Source organism: Mus pahari, chromosome 5, assembly GCF_900095145.1.
Source record: "Mus pahari chromosome 5, PAHARI_EIJ_v1.1, whole genome shotgun sequence".
Lineage (NCBI taxonomy): Eukaryota > Metazoa > Chordata > Mammalia > Rodentia > Muridae > Mus > Mus pahari.
The window spans coordinates 110,571,224-110,590,296 of NC_034594.1; the positions used below are offsets into that span (position 1 = coordinate 110,571,224).

At 40.1% G+C, this 19,073-nt stretch overlaps 1 protein-coding gene across 5 annotated transcripts in view; it reads right to left on the reverse strand.

Moving 5' to 3' along the window:
- Camsap2 (calmodulin regulated spectrin associated protein family member 2) overlaps positions 1-19,073 on the reverse strand; it is a 76,815-nt gene that overhangs the window by 34,516 nt on the left and 23,226 nt on the right. For 4 of the 5 annotated variants that reach the window (XM_021199223.2, XM_021199222.2, XM_029538232.1 and 1 more), the window contains exon 3: positions 3,746-3,907. The exons of the other annotated variant lie outside the window; for it this stretch is intronic. In XM_021199223.2, the coding sequence (XP_021054882.1) occupies positions 3,746-3,907 (162 nt within the window). The remainder of the gene's footprint in view (positions 1-3,745; positions 3,908-19,073) is intronic. 5 annotated transcript variants of the gene reach the window in all.

Consider the following 19,073-nt stretch of genomic DNA (forward strand, 5'->3'; position numbering starts at 1 on the left):
AGTGTACTTACATATATAATAAATAAATAAATCTTTTAAAAAAAAGACTAATGGCAGGAATCAATATACAATTTTCAATATTAACTCTGACTATTAAGTCTCAACTCCACAACTGAAAGACAAAGACTTCCACAGTGTCTCAAACAGCAGAAACCATGTACTTGTCACCTCCAAGAAACATGCCTCACAGGGCAGTGGTGGCATGTGCCTTTAATCTCAGCACTCAGGAGTCCAAGGCAGTAGCTCTCTGTGCTCAAGAACAGCCTGATTTATACAGGGAGTTCTAGGACAGCCAGGGAGACACGGAGAAATCCTGTGTCGAAAAACAAAACCCAAACCAAAGCAAACCAATACACTACTCATGATAAAAAGTAGGCGTTACTTTAGAGCATCAGTTTTCAACCTTCCTAATGATGGGACACTTTAAAACAGTTCCTCATGTTGTGGTGACCCCCTCAACCATAAAATTATGTTGTTGCTACTTTATAACTGTAATTTTGCTACTGCTATGAACTGTAATATAAATACCTGTTAGATACGTGCCCACCAAAGGGGTCTCAACCCACAGGTTGAGGATCACTGCCTTAGGAGCAATAGGATGAAAAAGACATTCCGAGCCAACAGACCTAAGGAACAAGCAGGTGCTACTGTCTTTGATAAAACAGAATTCAAACCAAAACTGCTGTTGGGGGAGGGGGTCACTTCAAACTGGTTAAAGAAACAAGAGGAAATTACACAGGTGCATGCAATTTCATAAAACAAATACTAGTAGATGAATGAAAAGTCACAAATTAACCCAGCACAGCAATGGTTGACTTCAGTACCTACTTTCACCAGCAGACAGGTTATCTTGGCAAAAAGAATCAACAGAAAAACATCTGAATGATGTTTCACAGATCAAATGGATTTGAGATGTATATTCGGAATAGTCCATGCATACCTGGCAAAGTATATATATTTTTTCTAGCAGTCCATGGGATTTTCTTTTAAAATATATTATAATCAGGACACAGAACAAATCAACATATCTGAAAACGGAAATAATTTCTTATATTCTACCTTATCACAATGGACTAAGGCTACAAGCCCTACAGCCCCTAGAGCTCATGGAGAGATTAAGCCAAACAGAACTGACTGAAGAAGGAGACCTAAAAGAAATCAAGGGGGGAAAAAAGCCTGGAACCAAATGACAAAGATTTAAACATATCCAAATCTACAGAAAGCAATGACAGCAGTCCTGGGGGTGAGGGTGGGGGTGGGGTGGGGGACTAGGAATGATTTATGTCTCCAAGTCAGAAAGTCAGAGAGATCACAAATAAATAACTTAATGATATTCCTTAAATCTCTGAAAAAAGAAAGACAAGCCACACCCTAACTCAGTATTAGGGCAGATATCAGTAATATCAGTAATATCAGGGCACGAGGAAAGAAATGAAAACAGCAAACAGAAAGAACGGAGATCAAGGAAGGCAGAGCTGGTCCTTTGGAAGGATAAACAAGACAAAGTCAGCCACACTGGCCAAGAGGAAGAGACGACACAAGTGAATAAAACTAGAGGTGAAAGGAAGACACTGTAACAGATGCCAATGGAATTCAGAAAATCTTTAGGTCTTATCTAAAACCATGGTCTCATTAAACTGAAATCTAAAACAAATGGATGAATTTCTAGGTGCACATGACCTACCAAAATTAAATCAGAATGAGATAAACAATTATAAAAGATCTAACAGTGGTGAGGCTGAAGCAGCAATGAAAAATATCTCAGATTAAAAAAGAAAGTAGTCCAGGCCCAGATGGATTCACTGTTCATACTTATCGGACTCTCAAAAAAGAAGCAAACTCAATACTTCTCAAACTACTCTATAAAACAGAAAAGGAAGAAACATGACTAAACTCTTTTTACAAAGCTAATATTACTCTGACATTCAAAACAGACAAAAGATGCAACAACAAAAAAGAAAATTACAAACCAAACTCCTGATGAATACAGTTACAAAAATTCTCAACAAAACATTTGCAAACTCAGCTCAAGAACATTAAAAAAGATCATAACTATGATCAAGATGGCTTTATTCCAGAGATACATAGATGGATTAAAAACAGGTAAATTAATAAATGTTATAAATTACTCAAGGACTGAATTACATGGTCACCTCCACAGGTACAGGAAAAGCTTGAGGAAATTCAACAGCCGTCCACATTAACAGAGGGGCTTGAGAGAGAGGGCTATGGAACTATACAGAGTTCTCAAAAGAAAAAATACAAATGGTTATAAACATTTTTAAAGGTGTTCAATATCATTAGCCATGTGCATGCCATGAGCTCCCTGTGGTGATGAGTAAACAACTTGCTGGAGTTAATTTTCTCCTCCTCCATGAGCATTTACTACAGCAGTAGTAGCTTCCCACTTAGGCATACGGCCACCCCAGCCACAGACTTCTGGCCAAAGTTTACATTATCAGGCATGAATTCCCTCCTATGAGTAGGCCTCAAATCCGATCCATGAGAGGTTCTGTCAGTCCCATGACTGCCATGCCACTATTGCACCAGTGGGCACACCTGCCTGGCAGGTCATCTGTCGCAGAGACTGGAATTAATAAGTGATTGTTGTGTGTTCATCCCTAAATGGGACATCTCTTTGACTCCCTGAGAACATCACGGAAAACAGGGGTAGAAACAAGAGCTGGAGGAGGGGAGGACTGCTGTGAAATGCTGCCGTCTGGATGTGACATGACCATGGTACTCAGGAACTCGCAGGACCCCGTCACTGCTTCCAAGCACTGAGACTACAGCTAGGCTGCCAGTTCTTTGCAGCTTCAGAAGATCTGAACTGAGGATTGATGTTTATGCAGCTAGTGCTGTACTTCCTAAGCCATCTATCTCTCCAGCCCAGTTTAGCCGATGACAAGCTCATGCAAGCAAAGGAAGGCCAGATACCTCAAGATGTAATTTCACATTTGTTCAGTGCCTGTCCACAGATCTAGTCAATTTTCTCTGCAATGACAACTGAATGAAAGTAGAGCCACCAGCATGTGGGGCACAAGCCTGTAATCCCAGCACCTGGGAGACAGGGGCATGAGGATCTCTACAAGCTCCAGGTCAGTTAGGTGCACACAGTGAGACCTCACCTCAAAATAGAATGCATGGATGTGGATCAAGGAGAATTAAGTACTCAACAGACAAGGAGAGCAATAAATTAAGAACGGAACCAGTTCAAAGAACAGACCATAAAAATCTCCAAGAAAATGAATCCATGATCAATATGATTTTGTCTAATTTGGTTAAACAAATCTAAGACTCTCCCAATCCAAAATATGTGAGAATTATGCCATCCAAGAGTAGTCCCTGCTCACTATGTGGCCTATTGTGAGCACCCTGAGTTTTGTAATAATCTGGTACAAGCTTGATTAGCCCTGAGTAGCCATTATTAAGAATAAGTAAAACTACAGATACTCTTAGATATATAGAACTGCTTTATCATTGCAACACTTTCATTTAAGACCAGGTCTCAGTACGGCCCAATCTGGCCTTGAACTCAATGACTCTCCCACTTCAGCCTCACAGGTGTTGAGGTTACAGATCTGAGCCACTGTGTTCAGCTTTTATATTTTTAAAAGTAAAATATATCAAGTAAATCGTACAACTTTAGCTTATACTTAAGACAAAGAGCCAGACAAGAACAACGTGCAACCAAGGATTTTAGTTTTCTGTTCTTAGAACCATATCCAATCAGGTTCAAGCCTACCTTATTTATCCAGTACATGACAGCATCCTCAATGTCATAGGGCAGATCTGTGGCTTGAAAAAAAGCTGAATACTGTTGAGCACATGCAATTACTTTTTCTATGCTGATCATCTCTACAGTATAAGCCATCATTAGAGTATCAATCATAGCCAAATGTGCACTCTGAAAATAGAAAAGCACAAACAATTTCAAGATTACACTTAGAAATTGCTTCATTGTAAAATATTAGCATTTTCTTAAAAACAATAGTAAAGCCAGACTACAGACAAGTGTTAAGATAGCACAAAGCATGCTAAGATAACCAACAGGACCAAACTCATTTGATTACTCACTGAAGATCTATGTTAAGATGCTCATTTTATAATCAATCACTTGTGTATCACCTGCAATGAAGTTTTCAAACTCCAGCATCATCTCTGATAACCCTCATTTTCAAACCCATGTAGTAAAATTTTAAAGTTTGAACTTTAAAAGGTACACCTTCAATTCAGACTACAAAGTTTCACTTCTGAAAAAGCAACAAAAAATGTGTAACTGATTCTCTTGCTTCAGAATTCTTTCTCATCTAACTCCCTATGGCACAGGACTTCCAGTAATTCCATAGGCCTTTTTTTCCTTCTTTTTTTAAATTCATGAATCTGTTATATGATGATTTTTAAAACTACAAAATATTACAAAAGCATATAAATGAGGACTCTTCTATTTCCCAGTGGTGCCTTCAGTTTGGTTTGCATTCTTAGAAAAAAAAGTTAATATACACTAGCTGAGTATAATGTTCACAATGTCTCTTATCTTTGGCTTTACAAATAGTGCTGTAGCACTGTCCTCTATGGGATAATTACTTCCTGTGGGGCTACTGGGTCCAACCAGTTTAAGTTCTGGTAGGTAAGTTACACCAGTCTTACATCCCACTAAGAATGTTATCAGCATATTTCTATATTTTTAATATTTACTTTCTCCATCTACATGAAAGGCTAAGAAACTCTTCCACTTGCACTTGTCTGACTCTATAATTACTTGATTATTGCTGGGCATGCTTTTATAAATGCAACTATCTGCATTTCTTCTTCAAAAATGCCCATTATATCTTTTGTGTCTTTCTTCCTTTTGGATATTATATTTCTCATTCATTTGTAAAAAAATCATCATATGCTGGGTACGACATTGTTAACTCCAAAAAGAAATCACTTTTATATTTTATATCAAAAGGGAAATATAAATGTCCTACAATGAGTAATTGTGGTTAGATTTGGCTACTTTACAGTATATGAAATGTATATAATAAAACTAGTAAAAAATAAAACATGCAATAATGTTCTCTATATTAATATGTCATATATATGAAATGGGAAATGAAAACCAATGAATAAAAGTACCTTATATAGCATGCAAAAACACATTAAATCTATAGTTTATGTCAAGAGTTGGAATACTAAACACTAAGTATAATTACTTAAGTAGTTTTAAAACAGTCCAATTCCCTGATAGAAGAAACTAAGAACTCTTGTGTTTCAGTATTTTCCATACTTTTACTTTATGAGATAGGGGTAAGTTATGAATAATGTAACACAAAGTGTGTGTGTGTGTGTGTGTGTGACCAAGAAAAGATCAACATTAAAAAACAAAACAAAAAACCCTCAAAGCCAAAGGTAGAGCTTTTATGGTCTCAAGTAAAGGACACTTAGTTTGTTATCTAAACACATTAGTCAGACTGATAGCAACAGTTAGCGCTGTTCCAAACCAGGGGCTCTGTTCAGCTTCCAGGAGTTTCAGTAAACACATTTAATATAACAGCCTTTGAGTTAAGCACTACTATAAAGTATTTTACAGGGGGGAAAAAAGAACCTATGTAATGGATCTGCAGTTACAGAGCAGGCATGCAAAGCAGGCAGAACACAACCACACACCATTCTTGCAGACTTAATGCCAACCTATACTCCCAGTAGACTCCCAGTACTACAGTAGAAGCAACGTTCCCTCCTGAGGACACTAGGTGGCAGAGTGAAATATGGTATTTAGGAGTAAGAGCAAAAAACACTGGTTATGAAAAACAAAAAACAAACTCAGACACCAGGCAGTGGTGGCGCAGGCCTTTAATCCCAGCACTCAGGAGGCAGAGGCAGGCGGATTTCTGAGTTCAAGGCCAGCCTGGTCTACAGAGTAAGTTCCAGAACAGCAAGAGCTACACAGAGAAACTCTGTCTCGAAAAACCAAAAAACCAAAAACCAAAACCAAAACCCAACAAACTCAGGCGAGCTCTACGTGCATCTTACTGAAAGGGAAAAGGATGCTGGGCTCCACAGACCGTGATGTTGGTGAGGGATGAAGCAGCACCAAAGGCCAAGAGCAGTCTCTGCGTCTGCACTCCAAGGAGTGGGTTTTCATTACCTTCAACTAGGAAGTCTAGGCAAAAATAGGCTACACATTATTTGTGAGAAACGAAGAGCCTTGGGGCTGGAGAGGCAGTCCAGTGAGTGAGAGCTGTTGCTCTGTATGCACAGGGATCTGAATTTGAATCCGTATCACCCACATAAGAAGCTAGACATGACCACACACCCAAAACTCCAGCATTGGGAGGATGGAGACAGGCAGGTCCTGTCTGGAACAGCTAGCTAGCTTCCAGTTCAGTAAAAGACCCCGTCTCTAGGGAATAAGGTAGAGTGTATCCTCTGGTTTCCAGACTTGCACTCATGAGTACAAACACCAACATATACATGCATAACACATATCCTTGTAAAGTCAGAAATGAAGAGTTCCGGGGCTGGAGAAATGGCTCAGCAGTTAAGAACACTGACTGCTCTTCCGAAGGTCATGAGTTCAAATCCCAGCAACCACATGGTGGCTCACAACCATCCATAATGAGATCTGACGCCCTCTTCTGGCGTGTCTGAAGATAGCTACAGTGTGCTTACATAGATTAATAAATAAATCTAAAAAAAAAAGAAAGAAAGAAAGAAAGAAATGAAGAGTTTCTAAGTGTTGTAAGAAGAGCCAGAAAGTGTCATGGCCACATAACTAAGAGAGAAATTCCTAACATCAACACTGGTCTCAATCCCATACAGTGCCTATACCTACTAAGCCCAAGCCCTTTAAAGGGGCAGAGGAGGAAACTAAGACTTAGATTATAAACAGGAAGTACTTGAGTCATTCTACTGAAATGGCACATACAGACTTTCTTTTAAAGAGTTAATCCCAATTTGTAATTAATACTTCACATATCCTAAAGGTTTGCTATCATGGTTCATATTTAACCTCAAATGGTAAATGAAAAATGTTTAATGTGGCTCTTCTAGATAGACATATAAAGAAAGTGTGTACCAGGAGTCAAATTAATACAGCATATAGTTTAAAAGGCAATAAGTTTAAAAAGCATCTTTTCTAAATATGACCAACATCATCAAAAGATCATAAAATTTCTGGTCTTAAACCTTAGGTTAATTAAATGAGCTCTGGCAAATCCCTAGCACTATTGTGCTTCGATGCCCTAGGTTGGCACATCAGGTGGTGGGAGGAGTGTAGCATAGCTTGTACACCAAACACTACAGGACTTGCTGAGCAAGGTGGGATGCACTGCACATCTCAGCGCACAGATGAAGAGCAGGGCAGGTTCAAAGCTAGACTGAGCTACACAGAGCCTTATCTCAAAAAGCCCAGGGATGTTGTTCAGCGTACACTTGCTTAGTATGACCGAGGCTCTGGATTCAATCTCCAGGACTGAAAAACAAGTAATGTAGGCATATCAAGAATAGTGCTTGTGGTGATCTGAATGAAAATGGCCCCCCCCCCCCCCGCTACAGGAATGGCACTATCAGGAGGTGTGGTCTTGTTAGAAATGTGTCACTGGGATAGGGCTTTGAGGCTTCAGATGCTCAAACCAGGCTCAGTGACACTCTCTTCCTGCTGCCTGCCAACCCAGATGTAGAACTCTCAGCTACCTCTCCAGCACCACCATGTCTGCCTATGCACCACCATGCTTTTCACCACAACAATAATGGACTCTCTGAACTGTCAGCCAGTTCCAATTAAATATTTTCCTTTATAAGAGTTCCCGTGGTCATGGTGTCTCTTTACAGTAATGAAACCCTAACTAAGACATTGTTAGGACATATTTTTAAAAAGACATTATGCCATGACCAGCTGATTTTTTTTTAAAATGAGGAATACAATGGTTCAATATATGTAACCATTAAACAGCACACAAAGCCGGGTGTGGTGGCGCACGCCTTTAATCCCAGCACTGGAGAGGCAGAGGAGTTCGAGGCCAGCCTGGTCTACAGAGCGAGTTCCAGGACAGCCAGGGCTACACAGAGAAACCCTGTCTCAAAAAGCAAAAAAAAAAAAAAAAAAAAAAAAAAAAAAAAAACAAACCCAAAACAAAACAAACAAACAAAAAAAAAACAGTACACAAATAGACTTAGGAGCAGAAATCACATAATCATTTCAATAGATGCAAAAAAAGTCTTTTGACAAAATTCAACATCCCTTTATGGCAACAAGGAAGCTAAGATATAAGGGTCACACTTCCACATAATACAGGATGTGGATGACAGACTGACAGCAATATCAGAGTCAATGACGAAAATCTGAAAGCTTACTCCCTAAAATAAGGATTCAGCAAAGAACATCCACTCCGAATCTTCTGCAGCAGGTACTGAAAGCTTAGCCAAAGCAGTGTGTCAGTCAAGAAACAAATAAGAGGGATGGAAACAGGAAAGGAAGAAACCAAACATCCCTGTATGAATGGTGCATGATCCTATAGTTAAGACTTCAGAGGGTCCACCTGAGGATTCTCAGCTCTGAATAAACTCCATCAGCAATAACGAAGTCAGTGAAACAGAAGTAAGGGGAAACAATAACCTCACAAAACAACTCCCACAAACAAGATATTAAATACCTCTCCAACAAAACCAAACCCTGACACTATGAAAAGGGTGTGAAAGACACTAGAAGGCAGAAGACCATGTGTTCAGAGGCTGGCAGAATTAACACTGTGACTAGCTTATTAGCAAAAGCAATCTTCATGTGCAATGCAATCCTCTTCAAAACCTCCACGGCACTCTCCACAAGAAAAGAAAATTCTAAATCTCACAGCAAAATACAAAAAACCCAGAATAATCAAAGCAACATGAGCAACGAAGAGGAATGCTCCAGGTATTACACTACCTGGCTTCAGATGGCACTACAGAGGCTCAGTAGTAACACAAGCCAGGCGTCGGCCAGCAGAATAGCCCAGAAAGCCCAGAAGCAGGCCCACACCCATGCAGCCACCTGATTCCTAGTAATGAGGCCGAAATTTGAGGGACAAGCCAGCCTTGTAAAGAGTGCTGCTGGTAGAGCAGATGTGCACATGTAGGAGAGGAAACTAGAGCAGCTGAAAACACAAAGCCCCAGTGCTGACCTGAAACTAGGGGAGACACTTCAACATCTAACCCTGAAAGAAGCCTTTCAGACTATGACTCCAAAAGCTCTGGAAATAAAAGCAGGAGTGCAAAGACATGAATGCATCAAATTAAAAAGCTTCTGTACTTCTGTCTAGCAAAGAAACTGCCAGAGTGAAGAGAGGAGAGCACACAAAGCAGGAGGTCTTTGCTAGACACTCCCCTGACAGACAGTTAATAGCCAGAATATAACAAGCACCTCAAAAAAGTTACACATCAAAGGAGCAAATATTTCACTCAACAAATGGACTAATGAACCAGACACTTTTAAAATTAATAAGTATGAATAGCACATACATACATGAAAATGTGTCCAACATCTTTAGCCATTAGGAAAATGAAAATCAAAGGTATAGCAATAGTCCATTTCATCCCAGGCAGAATAACTAACATCAAAAATCAAGTATCAGCAAGGCCATGGAGGGGTGTGTGGAAGGGAGGGAACTCATACCACATTGGTAAGAATGTGAACTAGTTCTAGCTACTATAAAAACTCAGTTTGGAGATATCTCAGTTACTACTCTATTCTGTGAAGAGACACTATTACCAAGGCAACTGATGACAGGAAGCATTTTCTTGGGGGCTTGCTTATAATTTCAGAGGGAGAGTCCATGACCATCATGGAGGAGAGTGCAGCAGCAAACAAGCAGGCAGGGCACTGGAGCAGTAGCTGAGAGCTCACATCCTGATACATAGGCAGGAGGAAGAAACAGAGTGAGACTGGCTGGACCTGGCTGGCTTTGGAAACATCAAAGCCCACCCTCAGTGACACCTCCTCCAACAATGTCACACCTCCAAAGTTTTCCCAGAGAGTCCCACTAAATGTGGATCAAGCATTCAGACATAAGCCTACAGGCACCATTCTCACTCAAACCGCCACAGAAGGTTCCTCAACAAATGAAAACTAAATCCCACACCACTTTGGGGTATACCAAAGAGAGTCAGAGTCACCTTCCTATGGAGGTGCTGTCATACCTACTCACATCAGTCACATTACAGAACTGGCCTGGGGCAAACCAATAGATCAAGAAAAATGTACACACACACACACACACACACACACACACACACCACATCATTTTATTCAGGCATAAAGAATGAAATTGTCATTTGCAAGAAAAATGAAAACATAAAAAGTAAAAAGGGGAGCCATTAGGATGTAGACAGGGGAGGGTGGGGTGAGGGGATGGCTTGGGGAAGCTGATCTAAGTACATTATATGTATGTAAGAATAGACAATGTCATAATGAAAACTCACTGCTTTGTACAATTAATATAAGCTAATTTTAAAAGAAAAGTGTTAGAGGTTACAAAAGGTGTCAGAATAAAAATGAACTGTTAAACTCTCAGGGGGGAAAAAGCCACACTCCAGTTGAAAATTCTACAAGGATGACTGACAAATTTGTAATTGTGAGAAGTTATAATGTTACAGATCTGGAGTCAAATTATTTTGGACTGTCATTAGCTCCTTTTCTAACCAATCTGCTTCCTTTCTCTTTGTTGGTGAAAACAACCTTGTAGTTATACATGAAACTAACTCATAAGCTAACAATGTGTTTAGATAATAACTAAAACTTTCCCCCCCATTTTGCTATTACCTGTCTACCTACTATACATGGTAAATGCTGCGATTTATGACTTGATTTTTTGTTTTAAAGCAATAAATTTCATGAAACTGTTTCCACAATAGAACATGTTAGTTATGGCAACCCGAGTCTATGTTCTTAGGTCTTAGTCACTCAGACCTGGCTTAGGATAAACATTTGTTCCTTATGTCAGATGACACCAGTTTCCTCTGACAGGATAGATGGACAGATGGATGCCAGCAGACTGTATGAGGAGAGAGGATCTCATGCCTAATTACAAGAGCAGTCATTCTCAAATAAATGTACCCTTTAAACATTAAGCTGTTTTCATTTTATGTTATGTAGGTGACTCATAAGATACTTGAATCATTTCTAAATAAGCTAAAACACTGAAACGTCAGTGAAAAAACATACTTGGGAGTACATTTGCCAAGTGTGCCTGGCTTCTTAAACTGCAAAAAAGACAAGTTTGGGGGCTACAAATAAAACACTATACTTTTATAGTATGTTATGTGTTCATAACCTTGGACATACAGTCCAGTGTTTAATTAAACCCAAGTGCCTCTCTATCCGTAGGAAACCTAGGTTGTCTACATGGCTACATGGTTCCCATAGAGAAGCTATCACTCTGAAAAGGATCGTCTTTATCTTTGGCAATGAGCCTAGGAAAACAAGCATTTATGGTTTGCTGAAGTAAGTTCTTATGGTTTGTGATATCTTTTTACTAGGCTTTAACTTTCAATCTTGAAAATTTTAAATTTTTTTCTTGAATTTGTTTTTCTTGTCTATTTGTGTTTTGTTTTGTGAGACGGGTCTTATTGAGTATCCCAGGCTGGCCTGGTACTGAGGATGCCTCCTGAATGCCAGGACTACAGGCTCAGGCCACCACCAAAGTCTTTTCATTATCCCTCTGATTACATGGCTGACTGCTGTGACAATTTATTACTGTAATGAGCACCCCAAACAGTCACCGTACGAGGAGAAAGGGTTTCCTTTGGCTCACAGTTCTGAAAGCTTTGGTCCACCACTGGCCTGTGGCACTGGCAGCAAGTCATGGCAGGAGCTGTGACAGAACACCCTCACCCTCATGGCAGGAAAGTCGAGGAGGTCACTGGAGTTTTACTGTCCCCTCCCAATGACTTGAAAACCCCTCAACACTGTCACCTTAGGGATCACTTTTAACACAGAGACCTCTTGGGGTCATTCAATGCCCAAACCATTCACAACTGTTTTTCCCCAAAAATCTATAAAGCTGCTTTGATGAAAGCGCTTTAGCTAACTTCCTCGGGGCTAGAGTTCTGAAATGTCTTCTTTAGAACACACTTTTATAAACTTTCAGAACCTCATACAATGTATTTTGATCCTGTTTATCCCCGCCTCCTCCCTGATGCAGCCTCACCTCCCCCAATTCCTTTGTGTCCTCTTAACAATTTCCTTTTTGATTTAATAACATAACTCCAATGTGTGACGCATATACTTCTGGGTGTGAATTAGGCCTTTCTGACCTAGAAGTAACTCAGATGTGTACAGCTGACCACCCATCTTATCTACAGAGACATCTGAGGTAACATGCCATGCTCTCAAGGCATACTGCAGACCTTTCATTGATTGGATGTGTGAAAGATTTCCTGACAATTCCTAAAGTTTGAAGGCATGGGGCTGTCAATCACTAGTGGCTGTTTACTATGAAAATAACTGACTATTCTTGTCAATAACTAGGCTTTTATCAGAATTTATTCAAACCACTCCTTTTGTTATCCATTGTTTTTCCCTGCTGAATGTATTTTCACAATCAAATTCAGGAAGAACTATACAAAATACTCATGAATACTTGCTTCACAACCAATAGCTAGAGTGAGCAACCACCCAACTCAGCTCAAGGCATCTTTTAGCCCACTACGCAACTTCAGCAACACTCTTAATGGAGCAGTTTGTTCACTCTGTATAGATGGTCTCTCACCCTCTACTTTAAACACTCTGGTTCCATATAGGCATGGGTACTAGAAGACAAGCTGATTCAGACTACATAGTGGCTAAATAGAAAATATCTGTGTCCCAATACAACATAGTGCATCTGAATAAACTTCAGTAAGGAAGTGGGCTAAACAGATGCAACAGGGCTTGCCTAGTCGCCCATACACACCCAGACTCATGACCCAAAGCCAGTAAGAAAGTTGCTTTGTTATGCTCTTACTAGTCTTTCTTTTTGTGAACATTAGTTCCTTTTAAACATTTGCATCCCCTATTCCCTCTCAAAACTCTACAGAAGTAAAACTACTAAAAGCCATGCTGGCCCAGCCCTGCAGGTGATAGTGAGTGTCTATGGGAAAGGAAAACCATTGGGCATTAACAGTGAACTCCAGGTAGACCCAATCTGTAAACTACTATTTCTGAACCTTCTTGCTTCCTGAACATGATTAAAGGGAGTTTTGCTACTGGTGTCTACTCAAAAAATCACTTCCCCTGAATGTGAGCCATATACTAGAACATCTCAGCACCAAGGGTCAATCAAAATTATTGATCAGTGATTCTTTCAGAGTCAATCTTCACCAAAAGAAGGAAATGTGAAAGTTGTCAGTCATAATGGTGTCGTTTCTGTCAAGCCCTAATAAACAAAAACAAATGTGAGAAAATGAAGGAGGAAGGGATATGGTTGAGAAAGCTCTCTCACACATACACACACACACTTCTACGCTAGAACAACTGCCACTGAAGACCCACAAAGGGACACTGCAACCTCTCTCCGATCTCTCTCACCATCTCTCTTTCTCCCTCCCTGACCCTCCACTGAATAAATGAATGAATGAATGAATGAATTAATGAATGGAATCATTCACATATGTGTGTGTGCATGTGTGTACATGTGTGAGTATGTATGGAAGGGAAGCTAACATATCAGGACCAGACAAGGTGACATCTAAGATTGTTAATATTTGAAAAACAGTTCACATATTAACAAGATAAGTAAGGAAAGCCATGTGATTATCTCAACAAAAGGAAAAACATTTGAAAAAAAATAACACCTACTTATGGTTCATATACACAAACTTCTTAGCAAACTGCAAAAAGAAAGGATGTATTCAAAAGTCCTACAGACAGACAGCATTATTCTTTGTTGGTTTTTCTTTAGTGTACAAGTGGGGGCTAGCTGTGTGTCTGTGTAAAAAGCTGCTCTAAGTGTATATGAAAATGTAAAGAAACCGAAATAACAATTTTGAGAGAATAACAAAGGTGAATGGTTTGCATTACAGACTGGAAGACTCTCTGCACAAACTGATACAGGACAGTATCGGCCTGGGCTAGAGACCTGTCACTCCAAAAGATAAAAAAATAAAGTATAGCACACAAGAAGTACTACCAGAGCCTAGGAAGAATGTCGGGAGGGAAAATGGAAGAGATCTACTGGGTACAGAGGCTCATGTGGATAAAAGGAAAAACTCTATGTTCTATAGCACAATGAACTAACTGATTGAATACTGAGTATTTCTAGACAGCTAGTAGAAGGGGATTGTTAAATTCTTAATCAAGTTAGGATCACAAGAACCCATGAAAATGACAGATGGGTGTGGAGGCATGTCTGTAATCCCAGCCTTAGAAAGTGGGAACAGAAAAATCCCCAGAGCAAGCAATCTATAAGGCCAGCCCAGAGAACTCTGGGTTTAACTGAGAGATCTGCCTTATTGAAGACAGTGGAAGAGGGCGATTCCTATCCACCTCAGGCCTCCACATGTAAAAGCATCCTCTGGTATTCACCCCCACACACAGGTGCCCACATATATACAGATATGAACACACACATACTAAAAAACAAGTGTGTATATGTGTGTGTGTAGGAGGACAGGGGGAATCAGTAAAGGGATGTTAATTTTCCTACCATAAAGGAATGACGAATGTCTGGAGCAACAGGTATGCAATTATTCTGAACCTGTAATTATACATTGCATTTATATATTGAAATGGCATGCTTATCCCACAAATATGTACAGGTACTATGTATCAATTCAGAACAATTTTTCAAATGTGAATAAACGTTTAATTTCTCATCACAAAATTTCAAATAAAAAAATACCTCAAAGTAATCTTAAAGTTTCTCAAGGAACATTTTTATAGGTTTCCAGTCAGTTTGGTTATATGTTTGCAACTTTGACAGGAGCTTATTTCATAGGAATACAATCTAAGTAAGAAATAAAATCTAAAAATACTCTTTAGATTTAGTTTTAATCATTTAATCAATGAATACTTTAAGGAATTAATGAAATTCCAATGAATCAATCAGATATGTTAACATGTTAACAGGAAAAACTAACCATCAAGATCAAGAACCAGGGGCTCCATTAAAAGCCCCTGAGAGTAGATTGCATCTAACGAGTCACAGCTTAAGTGAAGAGAGTGTGTTTTCAAGAATATACTCAGGCGAGCTGAGCAAGCTTCTGTTTACAACAGCTTACACACACAGCTTACACACACAGCTTACACACAGCTTACACACACAGCTTACACACACAGCTTACACACAGCAGCTCACACACAGCAGCTTACACACAGCTTACACCCAGCAGCTCAGGTGTGTCCAGCGCTGCTCAGCTGACTGCTACTACCTGGGCCCACAACGGAAAACGGCACCCACGGTCTCTCCGTGCACAAAATGGCATGCCTACTGCATTCCAACCAGCTATGTATGTTGTATTTCTAAATGTCTGTTTTTTATAGTTTTCCAAATTTGTAAGTTTTCCAAGAATACTTGCTTCTAAGCCAAAAATTGTGCCTCAAACCTCAAAATTTAAAACAAGTTCCAAAGGTACACTAAGCTATATTTTATTATATTAAAATAAGCACCTGCAAAAGCTGCTGTGAACCTGCAAAAACTCAGAGGGGAAGCTTGCCTGCTAATCTTTTCCAGGCGACTGTGTGGCATTAGCTTTATCAGAAGACAAGATGGAGTGACACTGTGACATCACTGTGGCTGTCCCCTAATAGCCCGGCAGGTAGAGAGGCTTGTCTCCCAAGAGGTTTGTGTGAAAAAGAGGACTGAAGGGTCACTATACACTGATTTCAGAAGCTACAGAGACAATGAGCAACAGGAAGCTGTAGAGGTCTAAGTGAAAATGGCCCAACAGGTGCACAGGGAGTGGCATTGTTGAAAGGATTAAAAAAGGTGGCCTTGTTGGAGTAGGTGTGGCCTTCCTGGAGGAAGTGTGTTACTGAGGGTGGGCTTTGAGATTTTAAAAGCCCACGCCATGCCCAGCATCTTTCTCTTAGTGCTGCCTGCTGATGCCGATGTAGAACTCTCAGCTCTTTGTCCAGCTCCATGTCTGCACACTACCATGCTTTCTGCCATGACAGTAACTGTCTAAACTATGAACTTGTAAGCCAGCCCCCAATCAAATGTTTTCTTTTATAAGAGTTGCTGTGGTCATGGCGTTTCTTCACAAGAACAGAGTCCCTAACAAAGACAGGGCTCTAATCCTTCACCTCAGCAAACCAGAAACCTTTGAGCTCTGAGCCCAAGCCTTATAGAGCTCAGCAAAACTGCACCCTGTTGTTTGTTAGTTGCAAAAGTGATATGATCTTGCCAAATGTATTTAATTCTTAAAAACTCATTAATATATCAAATGTTTGCTGATTTTGCATCTCCTTGGCTAGGCACTAAGAACATGGTGATAATCATGACCCACAGGCCCTGTCTTCACAGAAGTGATTCTACGTAAAAGCAATTCAGGGTTAACCTCAGCTGGGTGGAATAATTATAGACTACTGTTTCTTCTTAAGGAACTTCACTTTAGCTTCATTCTATAGGAATAAGATGAAATCTACTGGGGAATCTAACCTTTTCTAACAATTTTTTAAGTTAAAAAAAGAGGGCATACAGAACCCTCTCCTGGCCTCTGGGAAACATATGCATATGGTACACAGATAATACAAGCAGGAAAAACACCCACACACATAAAATAACAAAATAACAATTTTTAAGAGTAAAAAGCTGGGCACAGTCACAAGCATCTGTGATCCCAGCTCAAGGGGAAAAGAGACAGGCCCAGTCCTGGGAGCCTGCTTGCCAGCCAGCAGTTCTATGAACGACTCCACCTCCAAACACAAAGGACATCATGACACTGACTTCTGGCTTCCACATGAGGCTAAAGGAGTCACAAACAGACAGACAGACTCACATGGGGTAAGGGGCTAAGAATAAATAATATCTCATCCTTGAGCCCAAAAATAGTAAAACTAAGGGGCTCTTTGCCCCCTAACTTCTAATTTTTAACTACCAATTGACTAATTAAAGGTGACATACTGGCTGTTTTTTTCCCTAGTCCTGTCCCTTTTTGTAACTTCTCTTCTTTATTTCCCAACTCTGAAAAATAAAAAATTCAGCTCCATCCCACAGACGTTAAGAAAGCCTTCTTGTAGGCTCAGAATGTAGTAAATCTCCCTCTAGCCTAGACTCTAAGCTCACTCCTCAGTACTGCAGAAAACGAGCCCGCCCCAAAGCAGCTCTCCAGCTCCTCGGTGTCTTCTGTAGTTCAGGACCCAGCAATTTCAAACTCCCAAACGACATTTCTTCCTCAGTACCAACAAAGTGACTTTCTGAAACACAAACTAATTATATCCTCTGTGGGGTTAAACTTCTAGTCTGTGTGATTCTTCCACACTTCCAGAACGTCAAATTTGTCACAGCAAGAAAGACCATTCAGGTCCTGTGTCATCTCCCAGTATGGACATGATGCTAAAGCTACAACTCAACACTGTCTTATATTCCCACATACATTATCAACATCACACCCTTCATTTCCCTATCTAGTAAATTCCTTCACACATTTCAAAACCTGGCTCAAGGGCTGGCAAGATGGTTCAGTAGGTGAAGGGCTTGCCATACACACCTGACTACCTAGTTTGATTTTCAGAACCTACATAAAGGTAGAAGGAGAAAAACAACTCTACAACCTTGTCCTCTGACTTCCACAACTATTCAATCTCATATTCCTTTTCTCCCCATCTCCAACATACACACGCACGCAAGCACGCATGTGCGCGCACACACACACACACACACACACACACACACACACACACACTCACTCACTCACTCACATACACAAATAATAAAAAACAATAAAAACTTGGCCCAAGAGGAAGACTGGGTTTATTGTCTCTATATCCTTAAAACATACATTGAGCACATTATCTATTGGAGTATCTCTCCAGTCTCAATAAGGTAATTTAAAAAAAAAAAAAAAAACAAAGGCATATATAAGATGCTACCCAGAAAAAAAGGGAGATTTTTAAATTAGGTGTACAATAAGCAGAAACCAGAAGAGTGAGATCTAGCATAGAGGGAAAGGACTCTGTTTAAAAACAGCTACCAGAGGCTAGAGAGGCAGCTCTGTGTTAAGAGCACCAACTTTGCTTTTGCAGCCGCTCTGAGGTAGGTTCCTAGCACTTACACATGTGGCCTCCATGAGCCACTGCAACCACAAAGTGCATATATACACAAGCATACACCCATACACAGAAAAATGAAAATCATAAACAAAAGTTTAAAATTACAGAGCCAAGTTCTATTCATACATTTGAAATGCATTTTGATAAAACCTTGATAAGAAACCATGGTCTCCCCCTCATTTCACTCCTACTGTAATACTGCTAGGTGCAGCAGCAAGGAGACCGTCCCTTGTCACCACAGTCCTGTCCTTGTGATCTGTTAGGACATTCTCAAAGCCCGTCTCTTTCTCAGGAGAACATGATGGTTAAGAGCTGAGTTCTATGAGCACAGGTGTGTGAAGTATAAGCACATGGCATGGTACACAGCAAACAGACAGACAGACAGGGCTACCAAGTGGTCTGGGAAGAAAACAGAAAAGCAGGTGCAAGAAAATCAGAAAGACCTAAGAAACACACACACACACACACACACACACACACACACACACACACACACACACATGGAGGCGGGGGGAATATAAAGACAACTATGATAATTTATTCTGTGATCTTGTCACTTCAGTCTCTTCAGTCTAACTGCATACTACTGTATGTATGACCCATATGTGGTCACACTTTAAGTTGTCACACACGAGATACTTCCATCAATTCAGTCACCATGTTCAGCCATCTTCTTACTTAACCTATCCTATGCTGCTTTTCCTGGGACCAACAGAGATGATTCTACTTACCTTGTAGTTCCCAGGGTCTACTGCTTAGACACAGAGTTCTGACCACACATTTCCTGCCAACTGACTGGGTGATTTGCCCCAGTGTTTTCCTAAGTTTTTTAAGCTCGTTATTCAAATGAAGATGATCTCTCAGT